Raw genomic sequence first — 26,434 nt, 5'->3', positions numbered from 1 at the left:
CAGGAGACCGGCCCTCTGGCCCTCCAGGCCTGGTGTTGCCCACCCTTGGTCTATACTCTAAAGCAGGGTCCCCAAAGTGGGTCCTGGAGGGCCGGCATCCTGCATGTTTTAGTTCTCTCCCTGGTTTAAGGCACCTGGATCAAATGATGGCTCGTTAGAAGGCCTAAGAAGAACATTGACATGCTGAAAATGTTGGTGCCACCAGGGAGAGAACTAAAGCATGCAGGATGCAATCGGCCCTCCAGGACCAACTTTGGACAACCCTGCTCTAAAGCAAAGGAGAGTGTGGAAAAAGAGGTGAAGAGGCGTGACAAAATGTCAGGTGGGATAAAAGGCACTTGGCAAGAGAGAAAATAAAAGTTTTCCATGCAATAGTAAGACCAGAAATGTTTGGTTTAGAGACAGAACCAATGAGGAAAAGACTGGAGACAGAACTGGAGGTTGCAGATCCCAAGATAGTGAGGTTCTGTTTGGGAGTGACGGGCATGGATGGGATCAGGAATCATCAGAAGGATAGCTCATGGTAGATGGTTTGTAGACTGAGAGCTTGGACGTGTTCAGAGGAGACATGATGGTTATATCTGGGTTAGAGCCACCGGGTAGAGAGGAAGAGCCAAAGAGAGATTAATGGATGTGGCGAAAGAGGAGATGAAATCGGTGAGAGTGAAGGACGAAGAGGACAAGACTAAGTGGAGACAAATGATTCACTGTGGCAAAAGAAGAATTTGAGCCTTTTTTTTTCTTTCTCTAAGCTTATCTTTATTTATTGCAGTACTCGTATTGTCCACTAGATGGAGACATTTATCAGTGAACGTGTTTTCATCTCCTCTGACCATTAAAGTCAGGAAATGTTTCCCAGGATGTGATTTTATACTAAAGTTTATCTTTAGAGCCACAAATGTACTATGAAGTATTTGGATCAGAATAAGAGATTTGTTCTGAAATTATGAGTATAAATTATTAGTCCAACTTCTTAAGTCATTTTATTCTGGTAATATTATAACTTTATTTTCATATTATTAAAAAAAAATTTCTAGTATTACTGCACCTTTAATCTCATAATATTACTGAGTCGAAATATTTTTGTAATTTTCTGACTTTTTTCCTGTAATTGTTTTTCTCAGCCTAATTCTAGTTTTCCGTTGTGTTTATGTCTCTAAAAGTGAGAATCCTGAAACGGCAGATCCAACAGGGTAAAATGTGAAATGTTCTGATTTTATATGAAAATATAACTGATCCAGTGTGGAAAAAACATAAAAATAAATGAAGAAATTATGTGAAATATTACCTGCTTGTGCCCTCTGCACGGTCCGCTCCAGCGGCGGCTGTTGCATTGGAGGAAGAGACTCAACGGCTGTCTGCAGAAAACCAGCAGAACCCAATTTAAATTTAAAACCTGCAGTGATTTTGCTCCATTTTCTCCATCTGTACCTCCCATTGAGAAAAGCTTTTATAAACAATGCTGCATCATGGAAAAGAGTTTCTCTCTGTAAACATTAATCACAAACCCAAATGAGTCATGTTCTGCAAACTGCTTCAATGTTGGGAGCCTGGAAGTGAGTTCTGCTTGTACAAACTATCCCAAACTTCCCACAACACAATGTGCCGCCTGTTTTCATTCATTTGCGGTTAATTTACTCTGCATATTTTGCACAACTTTACATTTACCTAGCTGAGGCTGTGAAGGTGAAGTCATCAGATACCAGAATAAAACCTCAACTATGGAGAAAGTTTACATCTTTATTAGACTTTCATTCTTTACAATCAAGCTGAAAAACAAACATCATTTGTAGAAAACAGGCAAAATATGGAAAAAATATGATTTTAATAATTTACTGAAGCATCCTTCGGTTCATTTATAGCATTTTTTTTTATTTGGAGTCTTTCTTCTGAAGTCAAATTTCTGCCTGGCAGCAACTCCGACTGTCTCTGGTTACGACTTGTAAGGTCAACTCGGCGTTTCAACATGGCCGCTGCTCACATTAATAGTAATAAGCTGCGGCAGAAGAAAGTAGAGTGGCTCTAAAATCAGTGTTACATGTAGCACCTGCTACTCTAACCTGAACAATTTGAAAGTGGTGTTTGCTTAGGGAAAGTAAACCTTAAGATGGTTTTAGTAAGAAATACTACAACGTGTTAGCTCTAGACAATTATATTAGCTGTAGCTAATGGTGTTAGCTCTAGGTAGCAGTGTTAGCTGTAGCTAATGGTGTTAGCTCTAACTCATGGTGTTGGCTCTAGCTAGTGGTGTTAGCTCTAGCTCGTGGTGTTAGCTCTATGTAGCAGTGTCAGCTGTAGCTAATGGTGTTAGCTCTAACTCATGGTGTTGGCTCTAGCTAGTGGTGTTAGCTCTAGCTCGTGGTGTTAGCTCTATGTAGCAGTGTTAGCTGTAGCTAATGGTGTTAGCTCTAACTCATGGTGTTGGCTCTAGGTAACGGTGTTAGCTCTAGCTGGTGGTGTTAGCTCTAGCTAGTGGTGTTAGCTCTAGCTAGTGGTGTTAGCTCTAGCTTGCGGTGTTAGCTCTAGCTAGTGGTGTTAGCTCTAGCTAGTGGTGTTAGCTCTAGCTAGCGGTGTTAGCTCTAGCTAGCGGTGTTGGCTCTAGCTAGCGGTGTTAGCTCTAGGTAGCGGTGTTGGCTCTAGCTAGCGGTGTTGGCTCTAGCTAGTGGTGTTAGCTCTAGGTAGCGGTGTTAGCTCTAGCTAATACTGTAAACAGTAGATCACAGGCCAACCATGTTTGTTTGTTTGTTTCCACAGATATCTCGTGTTTAACGGTTCATGAAAATGTGCAGGCAGTTTTCCTCAATCCAGATGTTTTCATTAGCTTCCACCACCTTGACTTGTTTTTCTTTTTTTTTCTTGACTTTTGTTAGTAGAATAGTGTAGGATATTTGTCCCATAAGGAAGGAAAAGTTTAAAGATAAGTCCTTATGCTTCTACATAATAAAACCTGGCATCTTAACGAATATAGTTGCTTTCAACATGTATTGACCTCCCATAGCTCTGTGTGAGTAGAATGATTAAAAATGCAACATGCATCTGGAAATTTGTCAAATTAAAGCTGGCAATATGTTTCCTGACTTGTTTGCCACAAATGCTTTGTAATTTTTCAGAGAAATCATCTGGAACATAAAGAAGGCAGCGGCGTTCTGAATGTTGTAATGCTTGAAACAGTTTCGGTGTGATTTGTTTCCCCTTTGATTCCCTTTGACACCGCAGAGCGTATCCGTCATACGTGTGGATTGTTGGAGTTGCTCTGTGGTCGCTGCAGTCTCCAATCAGCCAGCCTATAAACGCATCTGGCCTGAGACAGGAAATGAGAACAACAGAAGCAGATTTCTTCCCTTTGTTTCTGAAAACCTCAGATTGTCCCCGGTGGGATAAAGACGGGAGCGTGTAGAAACATTCAGGAGGAGGAAATGAGGACCACCCGAGGTTTGATGTGATGATAATTAACTGTATTTCTCAGCAGGGAAATATTTTCCGCTCTCTGTTGCACGGCATTGATTGACCTGTGAATCCTCACTATTTTAACTCGATTTATGGATTACTGTGATACAGAACGGCCTGATAGCTTACACCATCCATCATGGCTGCTAACGACAGGTTGCTTAGCGTTGATGGATTTCTAGTCAGTGAAGATATTGTTCCTCCACAGCCATTTTAATCCAGTAATAAAAAAGTAGTGTTCCATTACTACTTCAACATTTTCCCTTAAGTAAAATAATTTGCCAGTGGAACTAGTCATTTTTTCATCAAAATTAAGGAATTATTGACTTAAAATAAGCTCCCATTTCTTGTTGAAAAGAATTTTGTAAGTTAGGTTTTACTCTAGAAACTAGACCAAAAATACTTGGTGAGATTTGTTTGGTTTCCTTTGTACAGTGAAGACCTGTTAAAATATTGGTCCAGATGTTTAGAAAATGTGGCACCAGAGGTTTGCATTGTTTTGGTTCTTGTGAAACTCAAGCATTAAACCAGTCAGAGAATGGAGCTCTTTTGGGTGAGGACAGATTTCAGTCGTCTCATGTAACATTTTCCAAGGTTGGGACAGACAAGAGGAGGTATTTCCGTCAGTTTGACCAAAACAGTGAAATCTGGTCCGCCTATGAATCTCTGTTTTGGTTTGGTTGAACTCTGGTGTGGTTTGAATGCATATGTGGACATCAAGCACACTGGAGATGTCTCCAAAAAGGAAGTGGACTACAGCGCATGAGCAGTCTGGGGAAATGCAACCAAAACAAACGTCCTAGCCTAGCACTAGTGGGCAAAATGGGTTTTTGTCCGGCCTTGTTCCTGTTATTCACTCATGGCTCCGGCAGCAGACAGCTGGACCTCTGAAGATCATAATTGTTGCACTGACTCGGCTGGGGTTTCTAGGTAACGGTGGAATGTGACTAAATAATCAAACTCAATTTTCCAGACATCACAAAACATTAACTTTTTGTCAAAAACAGCCGACTGTTTTTTAAGCACTTGGACTGGAATATTTTTAGAAGCAGTTGAGACACAAATGGAAGCACAAAAATGTGAATTGTGCATAATAAGTCCCCTTTAACACCAGATTTCATTAACAACTCTTTACAAGATGTTCTGTAAAAGTAGCAGCAATCGTTAAACCTGAAACCTGATGCCTAACGGGGGAGCCTGATCTAGCAGTGACCCTTTAAAGACTCGCTCTGCCATCCATCCATCACGGTGGATTCCAGGAAGACAGAATGGAAAGTCTCACCTCTGCTCTCCGCCTCCGACGGCTCGCCGTCCGGACTTGCCTCTTAATTGCAAGGGTTGGACGAGAAAGCAGAGGATGAGACGGGATGTGTGAACAGATTCTCGTCGGATGGAAAAACATTGGCAGGTGGACATTAAAACGGCAGCTGTTTCCCCAAACATGACATTTTCATACAACATGCTGATTAATAAACGTCTGGAGGAACGAAAGAGAAAAAAAGTTCTCGTAAAAGTTGCTGAAGACGAGACTTCTGAAATGAACTACCTGACCTCAACCTCAAACTCCACTTTGTTGGTTCCTGAAGGCATGTTGATGGAGAAACCAGTGGAAATACCAACGCCTGGAGGCGGCGGGAAGCCTCCAACTTGGATCGGATCGGATCCAAATTGACATCTGGTTTTTCAGACTCCTCTGTAATTGTAAAAGCGCTGCGCTCACTTGAACCGGCTGGAAGCTGCAGCACATCTTAGTCTTGGTGTCAAAACCCAATGGATAGAAAGCAGAAAGAGGAGAGCTGAGGAGATGAAGAGAAGAAGATAAACTCCCTGAAAGTGAAGTGACAGCATGAGGAGTCCTGGACACGGCCATTTCTATCTTTATTGGGGCCCCTAAGTTGTCAAACTACAATGAAGAGATTCCTAATCCTTTACCTCAGTGGTCCCCAACCTTTTTATTACTGCAAACCGGTCAAGACTTGGCAATTTTGCTGCAGCCCGGCGGGGCGAGGCTGTCAAATAATGCTTCTGCATGTTGGTGTTCCCGCTAAAGCCTTTTTTTTGTTTGTTTGTTTTTTTGGCCCTGATTTTCCCTTTACAACAATCTTACAACGTCCTGCAGTGTGTTGTGTTAAGTGGTGGTGTGTCCGATGTGCCCGGTCTTAAATCAGGCATATTGAACATTGTCTTGGCGCGATTATCGCAGCCTGTGGGGTTTTCAGTGACTGGGAGCGAGAAGGCAGCCTGTTGAATGTGACAAGTAGCCAATCGGAAAGCGCGGTGACGTAAGAACGGAGGGGAATCCCAAACAGTTGTCATGGCAACTGAGAGCCAGGTGGACATCAGAGGTGATCTGTGGAAATGTTTGTTACTATCAATATATGTAAAGGTAATTTTTATACATGTTTATTATATGTGGTTATGTTTATTCAGTTAAAAATGTTAACTATGAAAAAACATAACTCACCTCCAAATCACAGTGCAGTAAATAGAGCGGCTGCTCCCGCCATCTTTTATCAAACGTTTTTTCTTTTTGTTATGACTTTTATCACTTAAAATGAGCTACAAACTATCACTGCTGCTTCTACATCGTCATCCGTGTTTGATTATTCTAAATTCATGTATGGTGTGTTGGGGGTTTTACTGGATTTTCTTCTGGAACCGGGATGTTCGTGAGAGGAATCGGTTCTGTGGTGTGTTGCTCCTGGACTCACGAACCGACCGAACCTGTTGGACTTTTATCGGCTCTGTGGTCACAGAGGTTTGGAAAATCGGCCCACAATCGTGTGAACCAGGCCTAAAACTCTCAAGCTCTACTCCTCTCATCTCGTCTCGACCACTTTCCGAACGCTCTGACTCTGGTCGCTATGGTAACGTTTACATATCCCTCCAAAATAAGATACAGATGTGCCATAAAAACGAACATTTTACTTTGGTGAACATTTTAACTCATGATTAATGACTAATGGGATACTTTATACGTCAATAAAAAAATACAGATTTTAAGTGTTTGTGAAATCTATTGGTAGGATCTGAATACATAGATCTGGAGTCCTATTTATGACACTGAGAATTGTTTTCCCTCCTCCTGAAGGACAAAAAGCTGCTCACAGACGATGACCACCATTGGATCTAGACGTTAAGTTGTCAACATGACACACTAAATCTTAAATGTATGTGTGACATGTGAAAGAAAGTGCTTTGCTACCAATTGTCACCTTTACAACAACTAGATAAAGGTCAGAAAAAAGTTTTAAATAAAATTTAAAAAAACAGCGAGTGAGAGGGAAGTAAGTCAGCTATCAGTCAGTTAGCTTGACTTTGACAACCTTAACATGTAGATGTGCTATGAAATTCAATCTGTTTCGGTTATGTTAAAAAAATTAGAAACTAAGAAACTAAAGCGGCCCACATACAAAAACCTGACAGATCATCAGTAGAGCAGGTTTTTAAATCAGCTAATCAACCATCGCAGTGTTAGATTAACTAATGGCAGCGATCGATTATTAGTAATCATATTACAAAATATCAAACCTGAAAGTATAAACATGTAATGAACCAAATTTCTGTTCTTTGTGTGGGAAATGTTTGCGTGTATTTTTCGTCTTGAATCCTGATACGTTAGTGGAGCTGTTGTCAGTCAGTTGCTATGGAAACCGGCCTGTCTGTAACACAGCCCACACACCCTTCCCCCTTGCTGCGGCACACTTCACTAAACTTTATCTTCAGGTTTAATTTTAAGACTTGTTAGAATGGATTATGACGTTAAAATGACAAACATCAAGAAACTCCAGCAGAGTTAATTTTTGGAGTTTATGTATACCTTATCTTTAAGGTTTACTCACATAAAAGATGTAATAAATATATGAGATTGCTACAGATAAAGACAGGACATCTTAATTTTCCTCAGATGAAGCTGAACATCTCAGGACGGAGCAGTTGCCGAGTTAGCATAAAGCAAGAAACATCCCTGATCCAGAGAGCCTGAGGGACGTTTTAGAAGAAAATTCCAGTTCCTTAAACTTCCTGAATGCAGAAAAAATCCAGACAAAGCTCAATTTCCAGGCATCAGCTCTGCAGTTTTTAATCTTCCCTCAGGGATGAGTGTTTATCCACTTTAACAGAGAAACCCGAGGCTTCACTGAAACATAAAACACAGCTCTGCTCTTCCCGTTTTATGTCTAAGAAATACAAGCATGGCTGGGTGAACTGACGGATTTCCCCCTTTGCAGCAAAGTGCTTTCATGTAATCCCTCCTAACATCCGAAGATTAATTTTTAAACTGAATCTTTCAGGATGAAAATCAGTTTAAATGGAAGAACAAGAGTCACAAAGTCACGTTTTCATACCGTCTGTTGAGGTTTCTCACTGAAAGGTTTTGGCCGTCTGGTTTCTCCGTAGCCACTTCCTTCTCCTGAAGCCTGAAGAGACCAATGAAAAAAAAACATTATAAATGATTTTAATCTAAACATTGAAAAACAAACTTATAGTAGCCGATGCAGTTCATTAATTCAATGTGTAGTAAAATATGTAACGGTTTGAAGTGTAAACTTTGATGGTCGAGTTTGACATGGTGACACTTTTTAATAATTTAATGACATATTTAATTAATTAACTGTCTATTGGGCATTTAATTGTTTAGTGACATTATGGTACACTTCATTAATATTTTAATGGCTTATTTGTTGATGAGATTTTGTCCCTTTTGGTCTTCCATAACAATGTGGATTGATGAGACAAAAGTGGTGATTCTTTGGAAAGTTCATTGCTTTACATCTGGTGTCAAACGAACCGAGCATTTCAGAAACGGAGACTGAAATATTTATTTGACAATTTATTGCCATTATTATTATTATTATTATTATTATTATTATTATTATTATTTAATTTTGTTCCTCCACACAAATGAGTTTCAAGATGTTTTTAGGTGAATGTTGAATATTTTTCTGCAGTGAAAAAACTTTTTTTCTGATGTTAAACTTTATTTGATCATCTTTCTTGGTTACATATTTAATTTTGTCCCTTTTGGCTCTCCATACTGATTATTTTTAAGATTTTATTTAGCTAAATGTGAAGTTGTTTTTTTTTCACACAGTTTTCTTTTTAAATCTTATTATTTCTGGTACTAAAATTGATTTTATTCCTTGATGTTTTTTTCATTTTGTCTGTTCTTACAGATTATTTTTAAGATGTTTTAGGTAAATGTGAATAGAAAAACACAATTTTATTTTTCCTGCTATTAAAATGTTTATGGTAATCTGAAACATTTTAATATGACAAGTAATATCAAAAACCAAGAAATCATATAAAAGTAAAAAAATAATCATTTTAACCCAGGAAAATGAGATGATTATAAACATTATAGGCAGATATGAAAAGATGAACTGAATAAATCTGAAATGTTGCCACCAAGTTTGGGTTAAGCTGCAGCAGCTGGTCGTTTTAACACGATTACATCAACAGAAAGATTTCTTTTGAGCAGAAATACCTTCCTTAACCTTATGAATTTAAATATGTAGCATTCCTACAGAAAATGAAGCGCACACAGCCGTTGATCTGCAGAAATGCGATTATTTGTCGCTCACCATATCGGAGTCGTCGTCCTCCTCGCAGAATCGCGCTGCGGCGCTGGGGTCTCCCACCACCCGCAGCTCGCTGATGGCACCCTGAAACACACACACACACACACACACCGCCGCTGTTTGATCTTCAATAACACGTATAATCACACACACTCCAGATGTATAAACAGGAATGTTTGTCGTTGCCGTGGGTTTCCTGACATTCCCAAGGAATTCCCCCTTCATCCGTGAATCGTCTGTTTCTTTGTGAAGTTTCGCTATCTGTTCCTCAAATATCCAATCTGCTGGAAGAGCTCACACTCGCAGCAGCAGGCGAATCTTCTCTATCAATGAGCCATTAGTCTGTGGAAGAGCTTTCTCTGCAGCCATGTTTGAAGTTGACCGTTTAGGACGTCTTGATGTCCAGAGTGAATCATTAAAGGGATTTCAGACGAACTGCGTTTGAACTCTCATCTTTAATGTTTCCAACGTTCAGATGACCAGGCTCCTTTCATCTCACTGCATCAGATCGTCAACATAAATCTTCAGATTTGCCTCATGAAAAGGTTTAAGTGGCACATTCACTGGTTTTTAATGGAAGTCATATTTAATATATGTTGTAAACAGAAGAATTCAGGCCAAACAGAATCCAATTAGGACAAAAAATAAATCTGCACAACTGCCAGATTTGGGAACGTTTAGAATCAACAAATAAATTTTAAGCCTCCTTTAAATGAATGAAATATTCCCACGTTTTCCATTTTCCAGAGGACTGAAGGCCTTACGGGACCAAAGCATGGTCCCTTTTTATGGCTTTTATGTATGGTGTGAATTCAGTTTCGGTTAAAGTTGGTGTTAAGGTTAAACATAAATGCTGTTAGAACAGACTTTGTACCAAAATCACCTCATTATATTAAAAACTATTTTTTCCAGAAAAAGGGAAAAAGAAACACAAAAAACAGCCTGGTCTCTTTTTAAATTTGTACTTTATTTCTCATACTGGCCTATACTTTAGCTTTTAAACAGGCTAAAAGCCGATTCTATTTTTTCATGCCTTTCAAAACAGTGAATGTTTATGAATATTCTAATTAGTCAGAAGAATTAAGCAAGTAATGCATAAAGTTTGCAAAACAGGAAATTTCATGCTGTTTTGCAATAAACAGTATAAAATTTGTTTTATGCTGTTTAAAAACATTTTTAAACTGGCACTTAAGAATTTAAAAAAATCTAGAAAAATTTACCTATGAGACGCTAAGTGTGACAAACGTTAGCAACATTGCAAGATGAAAAGTTAGCTACAATATTAGCACATTGGTGCTAATATTGTAGCTAACTCCAATATTAGTTAGCTCCAATACTAGCTCCATTCATGCATGACCACAATAGTAGAATGGTGGTCATCCATGAATGGATGAATGGTGGGCAGACCACCATTCATCCATTCATCTGTTATACCATTCATCCAACCATTTACTCATCCAACCATTTGGTAAACCATCCATCCATCCATAAATCCGTCCATCTCTCTGGCCTCTGTAGGAATATCTGTCTTGAGTAAGGAGTCTGGAAAAGTCTTGAATTTAGGCATGAAAAGTGTGCAGAAACTTTTACCATAGAATGAAGACATTGAAAACATGTCTGTAAAACTGCTGAGTAGATGCTCACTGAATAATCACTGAGCATCTTAACTGAAGTATTAACTGAAATATTTGGTAAAACATTTAAGGTTTTACCAACCTTAAATTTGTCAGGATGCTCCCCTCCAGCCTGGCCCACAAACACCCCAGACCCCGACTCCAGCACCAGCTCCCTCGCCGATCGCGCCATCAGCATCACCTGCGGCTCCACGTCACAGTTCAGGTACAGCATGGCCTTGTCGTCCTTCACAGCCACAGCGAAGCGGTTCCAGGCGTTTGTCATGGACGGCACGTGGAACCTGGCCGCCTCTTTGGACTGCCGGGCGCCGGCCTCGCTGTAGAACAAAACAACGTTCTGCTTCGATCCCTGAACGGCCGACAGCTTGACGCCAAGGTGCATGATCTGCTGCGAAGAGTCGGTGATGGAGAAGATGATGCCGCCGTCATCGGAGGTGGGCTTCAGGCTGAAGATGAGGGCGAAGTTCCTGTAGAAGGGGTTGGGGAAGTGGGCGCGGGCCAGCTGGCCCGTGGCGGACTCCGGCCCGAACAGGTAGGCGGGGCTGTTGTCCGGGCCGTCCACCTCCAGGATCTTCTCTGGAGGAGGATCACCGATCAGCTGCAGCAGCGACACACCGCTGTCTTCTGGAAAACACAAACGGGAAGTCAGTCTGGAGTCTGATGGGACTTAATGCAAGTTTATACTGCCGATATTACGAATTTATTCTGGATTATTACGACTTTATTCTGGATTATTACGATTTTATTCTGGATTATTACGACTTTATTCTGGATTATTACGACTTTATTCTGGATTATTACGACTTTATTCTGGATTATTACGACTTTATTCTGGATTATTACGATTTTATTCTGGATTATTACGACTTTATTCTGGATTATTACGACTTTATTCTGGATTATTACGAATTTATTCTGGATTATTACGACTTCATCCTGGATTATTCCGACTTTATTCTGGATTATTACGACTTTATTCTGGATTATTACGACTTTACTCTGGATTATTACGATTTTATTCTGTATTATTCCAACTTTTTTGAATAATAAATTTTTCTCCTATTATCACAACTTTGTGTTATGACCTGTTTTTCTCTTATTATAACTTTTTGTTCACATTACTATATTCTCCTAATCTTATGGTTTTATTTTCATTATTCCACTGTATTCTAGTAATATAACTGTAATTTTATTGACTTTGTTCTCATAATAATGTGGTTTTATTCCCATAACAATATGACTATTCTCTTATTATTAATCTTGTATATTTACAACTTTTTTGTTGCATCACTTTTTTCTAAGTTTAACATTTTTCTTGGAGTTAGCCCTTTATTCTCATAATGACTTTAATATCGTATTAGTACTATTTTATTTCTCGTATTGTGACAGTACATATTTCTGACTTCATTCTCATATGACTTTTTCTTATGATTTAATTCTGGTGATATTGAGACTTTAATCACGTATTAATCCTTTTTCTATGATTTTAAAGCTTTATTCTTGTAATATTCTGACTCTGATCTTGTATTATCACAACTTTTTTTGTTGTCACCTTTTTCAATTTTATAACTTTATTGTGATATTCTGACTATAATCTCATTATGACTTTATCTTCACGAGTCATAATATGATTATGACTCGTTTATGATATAACCTCAGTCTGGTTATTTTGTGACCTGACTGACCCGTTGTCTGGAGAACAGAAACAGGAAGTGAGTCATTCGGCCCGATCGGACCGGGTTTGGGTTAGAGAGGAGGGCTGCATGTCAGAGTTTGGTGTTAGACCACAAACTGTAAGGCTGCGGGGTTGAGGACGAAACACAAAAGCAACACAAAGAACATTTATTAAAGAGTCAAATTACTCAACTTGTACTGTAGAAAACAAAATACAGAAACGGCTGAAATCTAACTGAACCATCAGGAAAATGGAAAATTGATGTAAAAATGAACACAAAATACGAAAAAGTTAATTTTCTACTACAAACTTTTCGGTATTTAGATAAATATTATGGATGGGTTTGCCAAAAGTCTGTTTTTAGGTAAAAACTCGCTACATGTTTGTGGCATTTTGAGATAAAAATAAAGACAAAACCAAAAACAAAAGGCCAACTAAATGCTAATTCTGGTTAAGAAGATAAACTTTCCACAGAAAATCTCACTCTAAAAAGGGCCCAATTTGTACCATGTGGGCCACACAAAACTAATTCAGGGGCCACAAACGGCCCCCAGACCGCACTTTGAGCAGCCCTGTTCAAAGTGGACATTTATTCAGGATAAATTTCCACTATTTATTCTTTTACGCCTGGACTCTAAGAGCCATTCCCGACTCATAAAACTGCTGAAGTAAACGTCTTCTAAATGACGTTTATTTACTGAGAGGAAAAGCAGAGAAATGACTGTTTTCGGATCCTGTGTGACGTATTTCTGGAGCTTTGAAGACGTGTTTCGGTTTCACCACCTGGAGGGAAATGCGTGTCTGTGTCGCTGCGTTCAAAGCCGCCCCGCAGCCACCAGAGCGGCGGCTCGGCGGCTCGGCTGTTGGCTTTGTTCAGACGTAAAACGCTCAGCTGGAGCCCGGATCGTCCTCTCTGCTGTGAAACCATAAACATCAGCTGCGATGCGTCGGAGGAATAAAGACGCTTTGGTTTGAGTCGGAGCTGACAGAGAGGCCAGTCAGGACGGCGATAAAAATCCTTCCCGCTACGCAGATGTTGTCCGCTCCGCTGCTGAGGGAGATGATTGTACTGCGCCCCGATTTAAATACAGTAAAAAACATTACAACGAATTCATCTCGTCACATTGGAAAAAATGCTGCAGCTCTGAAACAGAGAGCTTTGGAGACGTTTTTACCACTTTTACCATCCTAGTGGCCATAAATGGTGGAAGAAAGACTGCGGTCGCAGCATTCTGCCCCCGTGGGTTTAAACTTTATAAATATCGCCGTGACCTTAAATATCGTCATGGCGCATTAGACTAAGACAATAAAGTCACATTTTGAGTCAAAAAATACCAGAAATGTCGTACAACAGTAATTATATTATCTAAACGAAGTTTAATACGAGAATAAAGTTGTAAAATTACCAGAAAAAGGTTGAAATCATAACGTTGTGATTATAAGTATATTATAATATTGAATTTTTAATATTACCAAAAAGTTATAAAAATATAACAAAGTTGTATGACAATAAAGTTATATTACTAGAATAAAGTCATACTAACACAATAAGTTGTACAACAGTTATATTATCTGAAAAAAGAATAAAGTCGTAGGACAGTAAAGTTACAATATTCCATAAATACAAGAATATTTTTAAAATGTGCTATGAACAAACCTGTCGAGACATTTTCTGCAAATTTTCCAACTAATCCACGGAGAGCTGGAGGTTCACGGCACTGATGGACTTAACTGATGCTCATCCTGTATTTATGTTTAAATCTTCCACCAAATTGTAAATGTGCAGAAGCCAAACCACAGTGTGATTTTCATAACTTTATGTAAACTAAAACATCCCAGCCCAAATCAACAAGGAGCGCTGCAGAGTCCAGATAGAAACATACATACACAAAATACAGGCAGACACTCCAGGCTCAAAGTACTGGAAACTGTCAGACAGCCTAGTGAGGGATGGACTGAATGTAGAAAATAGAAACAGGGTGGTGGAGGTCCGTCCTCATCTCCAGTAGAAATCAGTCTCTATTAGAAAGGTTGCATGTTCGGTTCCAGATCCTCCAGAATTTGTCTGACTTTTGGTGAAGATCTTGAGTCAATAGCAGAGATTTCTGATATCCAAGCCACAGTTTTAAACTTTTCTCTGTTTTGTGTTTTTAACAACCACTGACATTATATTTATTAGAATTTTATTATTATGACTCGAGAGCCTAATCAGATCATGTTGTATATTTATGTGTTTAAGAAAAGGTGATATTTTTGCACTTCCACTGAAATCTGAAATACATTTATTTTAATTCAACAACTAAAGGTAGGAAAAGTGAAAATGTCAATAGAGAAGCAGAAAATGAAGTAATTACAAGATCATCCAAGAGTTGGTTGATGCAGCCTTGCTGATACGCCGTATTGCTAATTATCAATATCTCATCTCGTCAAACGCCTTGTAAAAATATCCAGTTGAGCTGTTTGAATGCGGTCCAGGTTGGGAGGCATTCAGGTACGCCTCGCCTGCTGCATGGATGGCAGCCAACAATAAACAGTCATTTGCAGCGAGCAGAGCAGATGTTTGCTTAGATAAACTCAGAATGGGAGCTGCAGAGTCCCACACGTCTTCACACGCCTCAGCCCGGCTGCCCCTGAGCTCATTCATGACAGACGTTTGGAAAGCTGCAAAAACTGATTGTAGTTCGGCTCTTAAACGCAGCGCTTCGTAAAAAACCGAGAACATCCAAAACTTTTCATGCTTTGAGTAATCCAGAGGATTCCTGTCTCCTCTCTGCCAACTCTTTCTTCTACAGTTCACACTTGTAATTAACTTTAATACTTCTGCCAAAACATCATATTTGCATCTTGTTGGAAACTTTCTAAACCTGTCATTAGAGGCAGCATCGCGCCGACAGAACAGATGTGCTCTCCCTTTACATACAGGCTGGCAAAAAGAGACAAAATGTTTCCATGAATCTGTAATTCTCGTAAATTTTCCAGATGCTGCAATTAGAAAATTTCGACCAGTTTGCACGAGAATTTGCAACAGAATCTGGTGCGATGAGCTTGCAAAACCGCTAGCGACACAAAAGCTTTCATCATTAGCATTTTAAGTGCAATCTGAATTCAGGTCCCCATAATGGCCGCCGTCGAACAATGGCAGCTTCAAGGTCAGCTGAGCACCAAAAATAAAAGAGCTGCTGATGAAAGGAGCTGCTGGGTTTATGGTGACAGTTTGTCTTGTCAGGCTGGCCGCCTACCAACCAGGAAAGCAGCTCTTTGTCTCTAAGCAGCATTCCAGCACGGGGCGCCGCTGGTCGCGATGCCCCGTCGGCAAAGCGGCCCAAACGTTGGGACACTTTGGGAAATCAGGTCTGGTGGTAAGCTGGCGGGAAGGAGACCTCAGCGTTTTATCTGAGAGCTTAAAGTTACATTCAAACATTCAAATCCGACGCATATCCGATACGCCATATTGCTAATTATGGCGGATCGTCTTAATGGCAGTCTGACGGTCCGATTCCAATCTTCTCACCAGAAACAAACAAAAAAAAATCTACGTTGAAAGATTGTTCTTTTTGTAAAACCGATAAAGTATAAATTCACAAGATCCTCAATATTTCTCTTTTTATTTTATTATTGTTTGTGCAGAAGTTAGAAGATTTCCACTTCATTCTTATATTATGACATTACTCTGCTATTATTACGATCTTCATTCATGAATTATTACTTCACTCATGTATAATAACTTTGTCTCAAATTATTGTCAAGATATTGTGAGTTTATTCTTGAATTTTGAGTTCATTGTCACACAACTTTATTCTCACAGAGACACATTAATAATGGTATAGTGGTATATGTAAATATTGTCATATTAGTGTGTTACTACGAACGTTTGTGCATAGAGATTTTTATAATCTTGTTTCAAAATGTAAAACTTTTTCATAGTTTTAGCTGAGTTCCTGTTCTTACTGTGTTGTTCTCAAAGCAAATTGCCCTTTTCTGTAAACTCGTTAATGATTAATCAATCAATTACTACATTAGTTGACGGTTATTTCATTAATCGATTAATCACATTTAGTCCGATTAATCATTTCAGCCATAATCTTATCTCTTGTCTGTAGTTCTCTAAACTACATACAGCAAAACTTCCCAGTCCAGTCAATGTCATTTCATTTGTCCAATCAAAAGAGAAAACAAAAGATGGAGGAAGGAGAATCTATTTCTAAAAGGCGCTGTTCCGATAATCCCTGTATTTCCTTAAATAAATGTAGTTAAAAGTGAAGTGAAATGCTGGACAATTAGAAACTCAACGAGAGCCAAGTCAGAGTGAATCCCGCCAAGAACCACTCAACTCAGACGAACCATCATACAACTAATCAGTCGGGTCACTACAAACAGAAGGACTATAGACGCAACCCGAATATGTCAATTAAGGATGAGAAAGATGGTTTCCCCCTCAGGACATCGTCTCAAACCCTCTGGGATAAATTGCAGTTGACCTTTGGACCCTGATATGAATGACTGCTCATCTTTCAAGGAGGAGGCCGGTAACCATGGAAAAACATAATTAAAGGAGTTGTTGAGCCCTAACAGTCCTGACCCCCGACGCCGATGGGATCACGCCTGATGGGAGTCGCACTGAAAACTCCTCAACTGCCTCACAGTTTCCTGAAAACACCCGGTTCCAGGTCGCAGCTCGGAGAGCCGGCCAGGAGAAAAACACGGATCGTCATAATCAGGATGAAGATGGAAGGTCAGACGACGCCTCAGCAGGCGGACACCATGGAGAAGTCATGAGACTAATAATGAAGGGTGAGAGGGAAACTTTAACAAACTGTTGTAGCAGATTATCTTCAGTTTTTACTGAAATGCAGGTAAAACAGCTTAATATTCCTCAGAGGTTAGACGCTTCAGAACCTCCCACAGTTAACAGAAATCACGCACACCTCCTCTCTGGGTTAACGGTTGATTAAGGTTTTCTCCCAGCTGATTGTTCGGTAGACTCTGGGGGTCAAAGTTGAAGCATTTATTACATTTCCAGCTGCTGTGGTTCTCTTTCTTAATGCACTGTGTCCAACCAACCAAACCCTTTGAAAAGCATGTTCCCCTCCTCGCCTGTGGGGATCAATCAAAACTCGCACAAAGTGGTGTGCTAATTGGCTAATAGCAGAGCTAATGTTTTAGCTTATCACTGCAGCACTTTTGCTAACTTTGAAAGCATTTTCCTCACCTACCTTCCCACAAATTAACATTTCCTGATACATTGTAGAGCACAAATCGTGTTGCCAGTTTCAACATTGAGTTGAATAAAGTTCAACATCTGTGTTGAGGTTTTGGTCATCGACTGTTACCAATACTTTAAGTAGCTAGACGTTCATTTTGACATTCTCATTTTTTTATGTAGCAGTTCTGTTTCTTCTTCTCGTGTTCTCTCGCTTTTTTTCCCTCCCAGTAACTTTTATTTGAAACTAGAAACATACAGGAACAAAATAAAACTTGTTCTAAACATAAATACAATATTTAAACCAGGGCTGGTCAGTCCTGGTTCTGGAGGGTCGGTGTCCTGCAGCTCTTAGTCTCCCTGGTCCAACAACCTGAATCCAACATCTGGATCTCCTCCTCACTGCAGTCGGGTTCTCTGGAGAACCAGTCGGGTTCTCCAGAGTCCTGCTGATGACCTCATTATTTGACTCAGGTGTGTTGAAGTAGAGAAACATCTAAAGGTTGCAGGTCAGCGGCCCTCCAGGACCAGGAGTTAACCTCCCCTGATCTAAGGACTTTACAAAGTATGTAAATTAGAAGGTTTAAATTTTACTGCAGCTCCAGAGTTGTAGTCTTTCAATGCCAGATATAATTTCAACTGAAGTTAGCGCTTTAACATTAGCTTCTGTAAAATACTGTGTTGGTGTAGCGTGGTAACATTAATGAAACAAATGTGTAGGGTTAGCATTGCTAACATTTTAGCTAGCAGTAGCCACAACTGCCAGTAGCTTTCTGTGAAAGTGTTGTTTGTGTAGCGCATTAACGTTAGCTAACCCTTAGTGTTTGTTTCTAAATGATTTTAGCTGTAAAGCACTTGGTTCGATCCACAGTGACTGAACACGTTAGCCTGCTGCTAACAGAACACGTTAGCCTGCTGCTAACAGAACACGTTAGCCTGCTGCTAACAGAACACGTTAGCCTGCTGCTAACAGAACACGTTAGCCTGCTGCTAACAGAACACGTTAGCCTGCTGCTAACAGAACACGTTAGCCTGCTGCTAACAGAACACGTTAGCCTGCTGCTAACAGAACATGATCTGCCGATCGCTGCAGTTAATCTCTTCCCTTCCTGAAACTCTTTCACACCAACTGAAATATGTCTTGAAGCAGACAGCTCTGCTGGTCATGGGACCAGAAACATGATGTCCACTCATACCTGTCAGTGAAGCTTGGTGTCTAAAAGATAACACTGCTGTAAAAAGACCATCTTCAGTTCCCGCTGATATGGAACTGAAGAGCAAGAACCGACTTCCCTTAAACTGGTTTTATAGTTTGACACAAAACTATTAAACCATGGATCCTCTCACATTAATCAGTAATGGACTAAACAACTGAGCCAGTCTCTCCGTACTCATGAGAGACTTTGTAATATTGGGGATTATGTGACTAGTTTGATCCTAAATGCGATTTTATGATGTTTGCATCCAGAAATGCAGCAGAAAATAGAAGATGTTAATCTGGATTACAGCTGGTTCTCAATATTTCATCCCTGATACGCAGGAAAATGTGTCGATGTTTGGCAACTTGGGGAATTCAGGGTTCAACACAATAAATCCTCTCTAGCTTTTAACCTTTACCAGGTTCTAACATATAAAACTAACCTGTCAAAAAAAATCCAAAGTGGTCAATATTCTGAACAAATAATTTTACTAATCAATTATTTTGTTGATTATTTTGCCTATTAATTTGATTACAAAAACCCCAATAAAGCTTATTTTTCAAAAATATTAAAAATACACAAACATTTAATTGAATTTCTTTTTTAAGTAAGAAAATTGTATTCAAAAAAATGCAATAAAATAAGATTTCTTTAGTGAAAGCTTGCTTGACTTATCATCTACAGTGTAAGGCTGAACTGGAGATTATTATTTGGATTAATTAATTAATAATTGGTGATTAATAGTTTTTAGTATTAAATGCAAATTGTACATATAGTTTGAACAGTTTTGGCTTAAATACTGCTCTGAGTATGTTGCCTTTTTTGAGTCTGTGTACTCCAGGTTAACGATTAATCTGATTTATCATTTCAAAACATGAATTTAAATGTCTACTAATTAATTGAAGAATGCTTAACAGTCGATAACCAAAACAACAAACGTCTAATTCAACTGAAAGTTCACAAAACAGCTGGAAATATTAGTTTAGGAGGAGCTAAGTGTGCTAAATGTTTTCAAAGTTAGCAAAAGTGCTAAACAAAAATTCAACTACTAGCAGCTGCTACTTGTAAAAGCTGCTTCAGGTTTTGCTGCTTCTTGTGTGAAATGACATCTTAATGATGTGGTTGTGTTGTTTAAACACCATATGGTGTCCTAATCTAGAAGCTAACACCAACATGTGCTTCCTTAAACCATAAAATGTGTTAAAGTTGAGACAGATTAGATTTTTGCGGCATGTTGAGGAAATCACAAGCACATCGGAGAAAAACAAACATGCAACAAAAGTAGTCGGGTTCCAAGCTTGTTAGGCTGCAGCCAGAATATCCCAAAGGTTAATTCATCAAATGTTGTTAATATCTCAGGGTGGGGATGAGGAACTGGGAAGAAGAGGATTCTCAAACCAGCTCAAAATGAACCCAAACATAATGTTCATTTTGAGCCAGCGGTTACCTTTCTGGTTACAAACTGACAAGCACCGAAACCCATCATCCTCCTCATCTGGCAGAGCCTGGCACTCCACAGGGAGGCGACCCTCATCCAGGAGCACCCAGCAACTGTCCCGCAACACTTCGCAGAAACGCCGGCAAGGCAACGCGGGTGGCGTGGCCCCAGGGCCACACTCCGGCACCAAGAGGAGGCAGAGAAACCACTCCGCGGCGTGGTGGCAGCGCGACTGCAGCAGCGGCGCCCACTCTTCCAGGAGCGCCCGGACTTCCCCCACGCTGCTGTGGTTGAAGTAATTGGGCACGGCAAAGTTTTCCCCCATCATGGAGGAGCAGAAAGGTAGAGAGGAATCTAGCTTCAAGCAATGTGAGGAATGAGTTGCAGTTGAGGATTCTGCTGGTGCCTCAACAACTACGTCTGCCTGGCTAAGCTGTTGTTCCCCTACTGATGGTGCAGCAGCATCTGAAACATGTGGAGTTGGAGCTAAGTCAAGTTTATTAGCATAGCAAATGAGCAACAAGGCTGTTCAAAGTGCTTTACATCATAAAAACATCATTCAGTCACCAGCAAGCAAACTTATCAAACAAATATACATCAAATATGTTGGTTGATGTTTTAAAGTGTTTTTTCTCAGCTGTGAAAATACTGTTGCACTAATCAATGCCATTAAACATGAACGCCTGGATGAGTTTCTCTAATGTTTCAACCTCCTTCTCTATGTAAACAAAACTAAAGAGACATTAGTCCTCTTGTCCCAGAAATGTTTTTCAGGAGACCGACTTTGGAACCATCTTTATGTGGCTCTGAACGTTCAGGTCAGAGATTTTGGGTCTGATCTCTAGTTTTTAGCTGTAGTAACTGAAGCTGTGTGCTGACTTTAGATCCAAATATAATGACTTCAGTTTTGTTTCTGTTTAGCAGGAGAAGCTCTTAAGCTAACTCTTGATGGACGTTTCATGCTGAGTGGCTGTGGTGGAAACATCAGTGCCCGGTGCGCTGCTGCGTGTCTCTGGTTGTGTGATATGAGTTGCTTCTGTTGAGGAAAAAGTCTGGTGGATTAATGGATGCTGACTTGTTACTAGAGGCTAAAATTTAGTCAAAGTCGGTCTGTAAAATGTTTTCACCAAAAAGTCTGTTTTCTTTGTTCTGGGTTTTCAAGAGGAGAAGAAGGACTCAAACTAAATTGCTGAACCTTCCTTGTGAATCTTCCTTAGGAAACTTCTGGTTTTGAGATTTCAAACTGCCTCCAGTAACAGTGTGGTGGGTATTACCTCAGTTCCTGTTAGAAGAACTGGTCTGGAGCCAGATTTTGGATCTAAGACCCTAAACAATCAGATTCTGCATGAGAAGATGCCATTACCGGGTTTGCTCCTGCGTGATGTTGTCCCTGCGGTGGTTTGTCCCTCTCCACGCCCCGTTGAAGGAACTACAGTCGTCACTCGAGGACCTTCAGTGGTCTCATCCCAAGTCTGCCCAACTGTTTGGAGCACGTGTCCTTCATCAGTGATCTCTGCTCCAGCTGTGGTGCTGCTCTCAGATGGAGGCTCTCCACTACCTGTTGCAATGCCAGAACCCTCCAGTTCTAACCCGGGCGCCAACGTTGTGCCGGTCTCACTCCAGGACCAGAACCAAGCCTCGGAGTAGACCACCCACAAGGTCAGAAGGGGCAAAGCCTTAAACCAGCTCCTCATTGTGGTGTCCAACCGGATGAATCAGCCTTCCAGAGGGAACTATGACATGTCCATGCAGTCCTCACACACTCCTTCCCTCTGCTCTGTCACCACACACACTCCAGCAGAAGTGAAGAGGAGGACGTCCATTCAGAGGAGTGCAGAGGAGGAGGTGTGCGCCGTATTGGCTGTCTTAGTAATATTTATGTTGCTAACTCCTCCTCCTTTTGTGGCAGCAGTGAAAAGCGATCTCTCCTGCTGAGAGATACCTCAGAGTTACAGCAGCCTGTCCTTTCAGGTTACAATACTGATGCTTTCAGAGACGGGCGGCTTGTTCCCGTCTTTGTTAAGGTATGTTAATTAGAAAACTATAGATATAGGCTAAGGGTGATTCAGGTTTTCAGCCAAAGTTTTTACATTATAAACTGTGAACAGTTTGAGAACAGACAACAATGTCCCAGAAACTCGGCTGAAAAACAGAATCAGGCTGCAAATAACTGTCAAAACAACAACAGAGTCGGGACTCTATAAACAAACATACAAGATGTTTTAAAATAACTGATTTCTGAACATCAGCACTAACTTTTTGTAGTGCATAAAGTCGTGATCCTTAGAGATTGATTGCTTTAATCAACAGACTTGTGGTCCACAGAAAGATGATGCACAACAACACGACATAAAAAAGACAATAAAATAAAATAAAATCTTATAAAAGACTTGCATACCAGTGTTTCCACAGAGCCGACTGGCATCACTGAGAGGGATGTGAAAACATTACAATAAGGCCGTTCAATGAGCTGCACAAACGACACATAAACTTGTATATCAGATTTCTCACAAGTGCCTGGAATGTTCTGACATGTGCATTACAAAACCTCACCTGCACTGCTGGACTTGGGTTTCTTAAGCAGAATGTTCAGAGTCATTATAAGCAAACTTAAGCTTCTGCTTAAGATTGTTTAAGTTTGGTAGACTTGGTTTCATTGGGGGCCCAAAATGCCACATCTTACATTTTCAGCTGCTGTGGTTCTCTGTCTCTGCTCTGAGTCAAACCAACCAAAACCTTTGAGCATCCTGTTCCCCTCCTGGCCCGTCGGGGGCGCTGCACCAAGAACCACTGAACGAAACCACATGAAAACCTCTGAAGACACTGAATGCAGCCTCCTTCTTCACAATATGCAAACAAAATTAGAGTGGCATCAGATTTTTACGGTTGTCGGATTTCTCTTTTTCTGTAGCTAAAGGCCATGAGCCATTTCTCCCGCTAACGCTAGAGGCTCTCCACTACCTGTTGCTAGCCTAGCATGTTTGTTTTGGTTGTATTTACCCAGAATGCCCTGCGCTGTAGTCCACTTCCTGCTTTTGGAGCGGTCTCTGATCTACTTGTTGTTCACATAAGAGTTCACTTCACACTAACCAAGACCGAGTTTTGTAGGCGGGCCGGAGTTCAGATCTCCCCAAATGAAACAAACAAACTTTCTAGCTAAGCAAACTGGAGCTGGATGAAGTGGACTAAACGGGGCTGGTGTGAATGCACTCCAGGTTTAACACCACATACAACTGGACGCACATCTTCCATCAAGTCCATTTTGCTTTCATTAGTCTAAACTATTTTTGCCCAACAGTCTTGGGGATCATCAGGATGATTTCTTGGTAAATGTGAGACCATAAAGAAGCACACTGATGGCTTTAGGTAACATTTTGCTGAATTAAACAAATTTTATGTTAAAATAACACAAACTGTATGAAAACATTAAGACAGCCCCCATAAGTACCAATATATGCAGTTTTTCTGCAATAAAAGTTTTATTTGGAGTTTCAATTATGGTTTAAAACTGACAAAATCTGTAAAAGGTAGATTGTTTTTCATAGCACTGGCACTTTATGATGATTACATTCTTAAATTGTAATATCTTTAAAAAGGTCTGGTTCTGCCAAAAGTCCAAATTACCGTAAAGCCTGTTGAAGAGAAACGTGTCACAATTATTCTTTAAGTTGATTGTTTCAGAACCTCCTCAATAATCCAGGATTCACCTTCCTGCCCAAACTGGTCTCTTCTATCGCCTGAGGGTCTGTTTGACAGAGACCCTCCACAGACACTAATGGCCGCTGGGTGATAAAAGCAGAACTCTGTCTTTTCAATCAGAGTAGTGGGCTTTAAGAGAAACGAAGGCTTAAAGTCATTGATTGAAAAGCAGTCAACGGTTGTCTCTTATGCAGGTGTTTTAATGTCAGGTTGACAACTCTAGGTCTTTGTTTTGTGTCAGCAAGGATTGTGTTTTTGTTGGATTAGATAATTTTGTTAAATGTTTAATGGTGAAGGATTGTTTTTTGTTTTGTTTTCTTGCCTTACAGAAAGTCCCTGAATGTTTTGAAGGTTTTTGTGTTGTCTGTCTGGAGAACGATCTCAGTTTGCCCTCGGGGCCAGAAGGATGCAACCCTTCAAAACAACCAATCACTCATTGTAAAACTGCCAAAACGGGACAATTTGATTACAACTGTGGACATAATGACAACTCCAGCAGGCAAAAGGACTTTCTCGAGTTGACCTTCAACAATGCGTTTCAGTAGAGAACCAATTTCAAGCCTCATTTAAAGATTACTGTAAACTTTGGATGGCGATTCCCTTCTTTCTTTTGGTTATCTTACATTTAATCAAGATGTCTTAAAGTTTAAATAAACTAGAAACTTTACCAATTTCCAACGAGCCGCTGGAAGGAAATGTAGCCAACCAAGCATGGGAGGCCAAACACAGTTGGCAAAAGTATTTGGCAAAAGGTTTGCTTGTCAGCAGTAATGGCAGTTTAGGAAGAAAAACAAACTAAGCAGAAACATAAATTACCTCCGAAGACGTTTGTACAACTTCAATCTGCATCTTTTAGCGCATGTAATCTCCAGACATCAAACGCAGAACATTCTTTACCGAGTTTCTCAGAAATTATGTGTGGCTGTTTTCAACGTTTCTTTCATCTCTCGTTGCGCTAATAAAGAGTCTCCTTAAGACATGAAGAAGAACTGGCTGGAGGACTTCCTGCTTCAAAGTTCTGTCGCAATGTTAATTACAGCTTGAAGGGTTCAAAAGTTGGGACTGAAGAAAAAGGAATGGGAGAAGCTGAAACTACAGCTTTCTAAACAAGACCACGGAAAGAATGAAAGGGTTGGTTGGTAACTACGGAGGGCTGATCATGCCAAAACTGGCACCTATAGTGATAAATAAATGGCTTTATAAAGTATTTGATGTGCCAAATATCGCATCCAAAAAATAGAGTTAAATATTAATATTGTTACGTTTTACAAAAGTGTGTAAAGAAAATATTAAATAAAAAAATAAATGTGTGATTTTTACAAATTACAGTAAATAACCAAGAAATACAGATTGTGAAGAGGTTAGTGAGGAAATAAAATTACACTAAATAAGAAAATATTTTAAATAAATGACAAATAAAACAAGATTGAACATTAAATAATAGTGATGATGTTAAATTAATACTGTTGAATATTATAAAAAAAAGATTCATCTATTGTCACAAAGTATAATCAAATGAATTGGGAAAGTTCAGATTTTCTGTTTTGGATACAATATTGCTCACATTAGTTTTTTATGAAGCCATTTATTTATTTCCATATTTAATTCCAATTTTGGCAGGATCAGTCCTCCGTAGTTAAATATGAAGTAGATTGGTATCAAAATGTCTTGATAATGTAGCATTTAACCAATTCAAAGCTAAAATGTGACAAACATAAAAAACTTTTATGTCACTTTTGGTAATATTTAAGAAATCCTAAAGATGAGATGAAATTCCAGCCGTGTGTCACAAGAACAGACAGAAAGATGCAACCCAACGCCAGGAATGAGTCCATCAGAGAGCAGGTGGCGGATCGACATCCCTGCCATTCCCATAGCCAATTTCACACCCTGAGGGTTCATTTTAAACACTCTAAATTTAACTTCAGTGACTAATTTAAGACCAGAACAGCTTTAAATAACAAACCAGGAAGCTTGAATTGCTCCACTGAAGAATATCAACACAAAGGAAATGGCGTGGTTTTCCCTTTAGGGTAGGAGGAATCACTAGAGCGCTTTCTGGTAGACACATTAGCTCTGAATGTTTCAGGAAAGTAATTCATAGTTTCTGTGAGGGCAGCTGGTAAATTCAAATAACAAACCTGTATATTTGAGAATCAGGAAGTTTAGTGGAAGTAGCCTGTAAATTATGGGTACATTTTGGAAAGAAACACTTTAGCTCTGAGAAGGTAATATGTCATTTATATACTTCAGGTAAAAATGTGTCAGATTATTGGCAGCAACTCAGACAATAAAAACCATAAACATTTCCACTGCTGCCAATCTGCTAATGGTGCGTTAGCAATTTAGTTAACTTTGAACATTTAGCGCGCTTAGTTTCCCTTGATTAAATTTTTCTGTATTAATTCTAAAGCGCTAATTCACACAGCTGCTCTGTAAACTTTAGTTGGGCTCCTTTAATGTTAAGTTCTAGGAAAGTAACCTGGAGGCTGATTTTACGTCCAAATGTAAGTTCTGGGTACACGGGAAAAATAAAACTTTAAAGGGCACATGTTATGAGAAA

At 39.7% G+C, this 26,434-nt stretch overlaps 1 protein-coding gene across 5 annotated transcripts in view; it reads right to left on the bottom strand.

Annotated features, from left to right (window-relative positions):
- Nucleotides 1-26,434, bottom strand: part of col18a1a (collagen type XVIII alpha 1 chain a) — a 73,908-nt gene that overhangs the window by 17,479 nt on the left and 29,995 nt on the right. The window contains exons 1-6 of one of the 5 annotated variants that reach the window (XM_044131207.1): nucleotides 21,536-21,996; nucleotides 20,182-20,637; nucleotides 10,743-11,284; nucleotides 9,030-9,110; nucleotides 7,794-7,865; nucleotides 1,289-1,358 (exon numbers count right to left, since the gene is read on the bottom strand). In XM_044131207.1, the coding sequence (XP_043987142.1) occupies nucleotides 1,289-1,358; nucleotides 7,794-7,865; nucleotides 9,030-9,110; nucleotides 10,743-11,284; nucleotides 20,182-20,637; nucleotides 21,536-21,866 (1,552 nt within the window). In that variant the 5' untranslated portion in view covers nucleotides 21,867-21,996. Of the gene's footprint in view, nucleotides 1-1,288; nucleotides 1,359-7,793; nucleotides 7,866-9,029; nucleotides 9,111-10,742; nucleotides 11,285-20,181; nucleotides 20,638-21,535; nucleotides 21,997-26,434 lie in introns of those variants that run through there. The other 4 variants (XM_044131208.1, XM_044131209.1, XM_044131211.1 and 1 more) reach the window with 4 other exon arrangements.

The sequence above is a fragment of the Gambusia affinis genome, linkage group LG11, assembly GCF_019740435.1.
Source record: "Gambusia affinis linkage group LG11, SWU_Gaff_1.0, whole genome shotgun sequence".
NCBI classification, from domain to species: Eukaryota; Metazoa; Chordata; class Actinopteri; order Cyprinodontiformes; family Poeciliidae; genus Gambusia; species Gambusia affinis.
The sequence above is the reverse complement of the archived record's forward strand: the minus strand, read 5'-3'. Positions and strand labels throughout refer to the sequence as shown.